The sequence below is a fragment of the Sprattus sprattus genome (genome assembly GCF_963457725.1).
Source record: "Sprattus sprattus genome assembly, chromosome: 16".
Classification (NCBI taxonomy): domain Eukaryota; kingdom Metazoa; phylum Chordata; class Actinopteri; order Clupeiformes; family Clupeidae; genus Sprattus; species Sprattus sprattus.
In genome coordinates, this window is record NC_137914.1 from 11,937,093 (window position 1) to 11,944,387 (window position 7,295).

Genomic DNA, 7,295 nt, shown 5'->3' on the forward strand with positions numbered 1-7,295 from the left:
AGAGAGAAAGAGAGCGCTGAAGACATCCCCACATGCTGGGAGGGGCCTGCTTGGTTTAGCTGTGATGTCAGACGTGAAGGAGACCAATCCTGTATAAAAGCGGAATGTCCGAAACACCACATTGTGTTATAATTTGGGAATTTAATGACCAAGGTGCCCACACAGAACTCCCACCATGAAGACCCTCTCAGCCACATTGGTACTAGCAGTGTTAGCGACAGCATTGGCAAGTAAGTATTCCTCCCTATCGGAGCATCAGGTTCTGATACGATGTTGACCATTATTTTATTGCTCCTGCTGCTTGCTTTTATTGATTTTATGTAAAGCACTTTGAATTGCAACTCTTGTAGGAAATGTGCTATATAAATAAAGTCTTACTTACTTACTTACTTACTCTGCACCTGTTAGGGTTAGGGTTAGTATCCATACACAGGCATAGGTGTCTCACGTGTTAGAGATATCTCTTTAATCTACTCATGGTGTGGAATTAGACTAACATGATTTTAATGTAATTTTCAGACAGAACATGCTAAAATTAATTTCAGCATTTTGATATCAAATATGAGTAAATAAATGAATGAATGAATGAATGAATGAATGAATGAATGAACAAACAAATGAATGGATGAATGCAAAGCTTTCCTTGTTTTTGTTGTTGGTAGCAGGACTATTACAATCAGAGCTGAACTGTCAGGTTGAAACTCATACCAAAAGTAGCACAGTGCATAGAAAGTTCTGTGTATAGCTGCTTGATGTCCCCAAAATATGTGGGGTCTCCACTCTCCAGTCAATTAGATGGAAATGGACTCATCAAAAAATGCCTGTGTGAGGTGATTTCAATCTGTATCTGTCTATATCTGTTTGATTTGTACAGAACAAAGGTTCTGCAGCTGCTCTTACAGCATATCACCAGAGTGTAGGGTGTGTCGCCTTGTTCAAATTGGTTATTTGAAGTTCAGGGAACCGGTGCTGTTAAAAGGTCAATGCAATTCACTTGTCCAAATACACAGTGAGGGCTGCATGTGGATGAGGGGTCATAAGCTGCATTTATCCTTCATGCTTCACTGACCACAGAAGCAGGGAGGGGTAGTAAAAAGGGGGGGGGGGGGGGGGTATGGGGGGGGAGGCTCTTACAGTGGGGTATGCCCTGCTCCCTAAGAAACACCCCACCATACCGGAGCAGCAGGGGGACTCACATGACCATCTGATCCTCACATGTGAGGGATTGGGGGGGATTGAGGAGGTCTGCTGTTAGGTGTGAAGTGTGCCAAGTATGCCATCAGGTCACGCTCCTCTACCAGCCTCATGCCAACACACACTGTGCAGTGTGCACAACAGACAATAAGCTGGTCTTTGTTTGAGGGTTAACAGGGCTCTGAAGCCCAACTAAAGGATCCTGACCCACCCATAGCACTGCTCTTACACAAAGCCTATTCTACCACTAAGCTCAGCTTTGCAGCCACACCTAATACCGAAAATTAAAGATTAAATGAAAGTGGCTTAAACCTTTGCAGGTCCCATTTAGAAAGATACTGGAAGTGAAATGCTCCTCCACCTCTTGTTTCTGGGATTAAATGAATAATTTTGCATCTATCCGTTTTCAAGGACAAATTCAAAAGAGTGACACTCAACCCCGATTTGTCCGTTATCATTCATGGAACACTAAGATGTACCCCGTGTGGAAACATGGAGACGCACGCTACAGAAACAGCTGGACGGGTGAGTGACACATCAACTGCTGTGATTTAGAGCAGGACAGCTATGGTGTACCTTCATACTGACACTCTCACTCTCTTTGAGACTGTTGTTCATGCCATGTACTCTCCAGGCGGGGAGGTGAAATTTGACGTTAGCAACGACGCCCCCACCTTGACTGGAGCCAAGATCACCTTCACCATCGACATCCGTTTCCCTGTCAACCAGAAGATCCTGCCAAATGGTGAAGTAGTCTGGGCAAAGAACTGCACGGTGGACGGTAAGCTTCACACATATGGCAAAGCACACACAGTTAGCTAATGTTATGGCTGGGATAAGGTGCAGATTCCACAGACCACAAAGCCCAGTTTCTGTTGCACCACTTGGGGCAGACTATTCATTCATAATTATTATTCACTATTAATTTGAAGAATCTATCCACATTTTACACAATAAGTCTAGTGATCAATTAATAAGTAATAATTAATAATCTTTTTGTTTATTTGTTTATTTGTTTTCTGCAGGAACACCATGCCATGAGGGACAGCCTGTGTACCCTGAGCAGAGGTCAGAGGACTGGAACGGTGTGTTCCCCGATGGCGTTCCCCTGGGAAAGGACGGAGACAAGAAACCTCCCTACGTGTTTGTGTGGAAGACCTGGGGTATGGTCCTCTCCTCAGTGGTTTTCTCTATGTGTTCTCATCAAAAAGCAACATATCACAAAGAACCAAGGCAACACACAAGTCCTCTTGGCTGCCTCCACTGTTAAAGCTATACTGAACATCATATTATATAGGGACACATGATATCTATAATTTCTCCATAAATACCTCAGATGTCTATCCTCTACAGGTCAGTACTGGCAGGTGAGTGACGGGCCCTCCTCCTCTTTGACCATATCTACGGACAACATTCCACTGGGATCCTACACCATGGATGCCGTCATCTACCACTACCGCAAGAGGGATAAGTTCATCCCAATAGGTTATGCCTCCACACAGTTCTGTATCACAGGTCAGTTCCACAGAAGACCTTTCTCAAGTTTTTAAAAGATTGCCACTATAGACAGAAATGTAACTTTCTGATAGAGGAATGTGACAACAGTGACTTTGAATAGGTGGCCCATATTCTACTTCTACAATACTATCCACAATGTAGTTTTATATACTTAAAATAATCAGTAGCCTTGTGTGCGTGTGTGTAATCCTCTTTGTGACTGTTTTATCTCCTCCAGATCAGATTCCATTTGAGGTGGTGCTGTCTCAGGTGAATGATATTGAAGAGGATGACCAGCGCTTTGTACAGAACCGAGCTGTGGGCTTCAGCATCTCCCTGCATGACCCCAGCGAGTACCTCAGCACCTCGGACGTCACCTTCAACTGGGACTTCGGTGATGGCAGTGGCACTGTGATATCCAGGGAGACTTCGGTCACACACACCTACACGCAGTCCGGGGGCTTCCATCCCAAGGTGGTGGTACAGGCTGCCATTCCAGACCCCTCGTGTGCCACTCCTGCCAACTCACCCACCATTCAGAGTCCCACCACCAAGGCCCCTGCTCCCCCAGCAGAGGAGTTCACCACAGGTCAGTCAAATCCCTCAGAGATATAGAACGAGGACAGGTACCTCAGAAGTGCACACCAAAAGTCAGGATCTCAGGCAACATAGAAATGTGGTGGTCTTCAGAAAGATCACACATATTTTGTATCAGCAAAATACAGGAATGAATTAGTTTTGAAGTATTTGAATTATTTGAAGACATATACAGATATTAAGATGTATTAATGAGTCAAATTGGTATCATTCTCAACCACTGTGGTCTCACCCTAATTGTACAACTCAGCTGATGTGCCAGTACAACCAGAAGAGGGCGTCACTGTCCCGGCCTTCACCCAGCTTTCCTCTGACTCCGGCATGGCTAGCCCCACCTCCGAGGCCTCTGCTGCTGGGGACGAGAGTGAGGACGACCTCCCTACTGTGCCTGTGGCCACGGGGCCTGCGGACTTCATCGAGAACCTAAATAATCGCGCATCCTCCATCAACCCTGCCGTGGACAGTGTCACCACCGTCATCCCAGTGGCCACAGTGAGGGTGATCACAGAGAGGCGTGTGTCCTCAGATGGGGAGCAGGAGACCGGGGGGAACTTGATCATGGATGCGGCCACGAGTGAGTTCTCAGAAACAACTTATTTATATTCCTTTTTTTTATGTTTTATATACTTATGAGGAACTCACCTTTTGAAGCTTATTGATAAACTGTACTAAATAGTAATACCATTTAATTGATGTCGTTGTTGGTGTAATTGCATGTGAACAAAATTGTAAACGTGATTTTGAGTCAACAGTGTCATGAGTCCCTTCAGCCTCTCTTGAGCCGATAGGAGCACTGGTCACTGAGTCGCCCCTCTGTGTCTCTAGCTGCGGTCCCTGTGGGAGACGCCCGGGAGGCTGAGGACACCGAGCCACAACAGGCTGCCAGGGTGATCATCAAGCGGTCCGCTCATAGCCAAGACTGTGTGATCTACCGCTATGGGTCCTTCTCCGCTGCAATTGAGATTGTTGGTCAGTTTCTATTCGGTGTATGGGGGAATGGGTTGTGGGGTGAGCCCTATAAGATCAGGTGCAAAGGCTAGGCCGAGGTTTGAACTTTCCCTCCAAACCATTTCTTTTCAGAGGGAATCGAGAGTGTGGAGATTGTTCAGGTGTCCAACGCTGTGCTGATGAGTGAACTGGAGCCACATGCTGTGGACTTCACCATCACCTGCCGGGGCAGGTGAGTGAGGCTTTCTCTTGCAAAGCATTAAACAAGGCACCATTCACACACACACAGTGTAAAACTCTGCTTATTGTGTGTGCAGTGTACGTAACATACAGTCTTTCCCAGCAGCCTACCCACGGAGGTGTGCACCGTGGTGTCAGATGCCAACTGTGTCATGCCAGTCAAGACCATCTGCAACCCTGTGCCAGCAACTCCAGACTGTCAGCTGGTGCTGCGGCAGTTCTTCAACGACTCCGGAATCTTCTGTGTCAACGTGTCCATGACAAACGATGTCAGCCTTGCTGTCACCAGCACCAGGGTCAGCGTAAACATGGGTATGTGTGTGTGGAATCCACCAGTCACTGCTCAGCTTTCACCTCTGTGGAAATTTTCCAAATTCTCGAGTTCACATTGTTTTACTGTGTATTACCAGTATGGTACACAAGGGGGCACCCCACTCCAGCTGTATGATGTAAGTCCATGTGAGAGTCTGCAGAGGATGGATTTTAAGTCCCACTCCCACATAAATATGTAATACTTCATCCCACTTCCGTCCGCATAATTCTACGGGTACACGTGTATGTTGGATGAATTTTTAAGTCCTGCTCCATTGAAATTGTGCCATCCATAAAATACACCAACCTTGCGCGTGTTTGTGTACAACATGGGTTATTTCTTACTGCTCTTTGCTGCTCTTTGCAAACACGAAAAGCATGAGTACGAATATGGTATGAGAATAATATAATAAGAATGTAAAGAAATATATGTTATGAAAGAGTAGTTTTTTGTCCTTAAAGTATTCTGTGTACTTTAAGGCCAAACATCTACTCTTTCATAAAATATATTTACATTCTTATATTATTCTCATACCATATTCGTATTTTTTACATATATTTCTGTATAGTGTGGTCCTTTGATAACCAACCAATCAGGACAAGGAGGATTTCTAACAAGCAGGATAAGGGCCTGCCATTGAATTATTTGTCCTGCCGGCCATTTCTTTCTCCCGTTCCCCCAGCAGGCCCCTAGTCCATGTTACTACACTAAAAGTGTGTATGGCAATTGAGCCATTCAGCCTTCCAGTAGTGCTGTTATTCCCCAGTTCTGTTAACCCTTCCCACGGATAAGTACATCAACTACCAATCTGCAGTCCTTTGATGCTACTGCATACCCTTCAGGTTACTGAAACAATGGGCACTATTCAATTATTTGGTCATTTTTCGTTCTTGAAAGCTAAGGTTCAAGATCTCAGAATGTTATCATAATGGTATTTAAATCACCCACTTCTTCATATTGACTTGATATTAACATTTCATTTACACTATGCTACATGATCAGTGAGCGCTATCTTTATCTCTGATTCACAGGCTCCAGGTTGTCATCCACGGGAACAGTTGCCATGGTCCTGGGTGTTCTGATAGTGGCATCAGCAGTTGGAACAGTGGCATTTACCTACCAGTGAGTTCAACAGGATCATACCCATACTCATAATGACAAAATGTATTCAAATGAGTTGACATTTCTCACCCCCCTGGTTTCACTGTGACATTTACTGTAAGAGTCAACTAGCTCTACTGGAGTAATTGGAATGTACCCTGAAACTCTTGCGAGGGGACTGCTCTCCTAATGCATGGGTTGTTTCTGTCCTCCAGGCGTCTGAAGGGTTACAGGCCACTGACAGAGCTGCCATCCTCAGACCAGCAGGCCAGCGCTGGGCTCAGCTCTTTCCCTGCCCTCATCTGGAGTCTGCTGAGTGGCCATGGGCCTGGAGATAACCGCACCCTCCTCCGCAGGGTGGTATAATCCCATCATCCCCCTCCTCCGCAGGGTGGTATAATCCCATCATCCCCCTCCTCCTGTGCAGAGTGGAATGGTCCACGGCCCTCTGATGTATATGAGAGCTGTTAGCAGGGTCTAGGCACGTTGTAGCCCTTAAAGATAAAGTCTGAATATAATCTTTTTTATCGTTTCCTAGAATTTTTAAATAATTTTTACTTCACTTTTTACAGAGGTTCTTGGCATTTGCTGTATTTGGCTTTTTGTAATGAGTTTTTTGATCAAGTTTTCTACAGACCATTTTGCTGTTTATGGATTTTTTTTTTTTAGTATTTTTATACTTTTAAGTGTGATTGTACTGTATGCACACAGGACACATTTCAGATGCTTACCCAACATCATGGTGTGCCCAAGGCCTTACTCTCTGATATTTTGGTATCTGACTGTTGAACGTTTTAATATAATAAAGTTTACATGAAATGAAATGTTGTTATACCATGATCTACTGCTATGAAGTCCATTTACAATTGTGTATCCCAAACACAACATTATATTCCTTTTCAGCTACTATAACCATCACTATAGGACCCATACACACCCACACATATGCCATGTAAAGATAGATTAACCTATTCTGGACCCATGTTTATGAATATTCACAGAGGCAAACTGGAAGAGAGTAGATGCACATGTTAGAGAGATGTTATCCAAAATTAATCTGTTTTACAGAAATCCCTCAAAAATCCCAACTGCCTTTAGGCAGCATCCTGCTGTTCATGCAGTACCTAATCTGCTTGCCCCAAATTATAAGAACATCACTGATCAGTGTGACAATCGGGATTGATCCAGTTTTACTATGGTGGCATAAACATTTGCCAAAAATGAATGCCCCTTCTACGTATATGATTCTCCATTTAATCAGAGCTCATCCACTGCTCAGAGATAAATAGAGCACGAGTAACCAGACAGATCAAGAGGTGTAAGCCTTCAATGTGGGCGAGACAACATTGAGAACACCATCCAATCAGAGCAAGTGAGGGATTGAGGACAGAGTTTAATGAGACTA

General features: G+C 44.5%; 1 protein-coding gene across 1 annotated transcript; it reads left to right on the plus strand.

The window, feature by feature from the left end:
- Positions 1–175: 175 nt before the first annotated feature.
- pmelb (premelanosome protein b) lies at positions 176–6,256 on the plus strand (the record flags this gene model as incomplete). The annotated part of the gene is made up of 12 exons (XM_080854063.1): positions 176–230; positions 1,606–1,719; positions 1,829–1,975; positions 2,220–2,357; positions 2,548–2,709; positions 2,930–3,280; positions 3,539–3,862; positions 4,114–4,257; positions 4,369–4,468; positions 4,580–4,788; positions 5,821–5,911; positions 6,106–6,256. The coding sequence occupies 12 exons, from the start codon at positions 176–178 to the stop codon at positions 6,254–6,256; spliced, it is 1,986 nt and encodes a 661-aa protein (XP_080710189.1).
- Between the last annotated feature and the right edge of the window lie 1,039 nt (positions 6,257–7,295).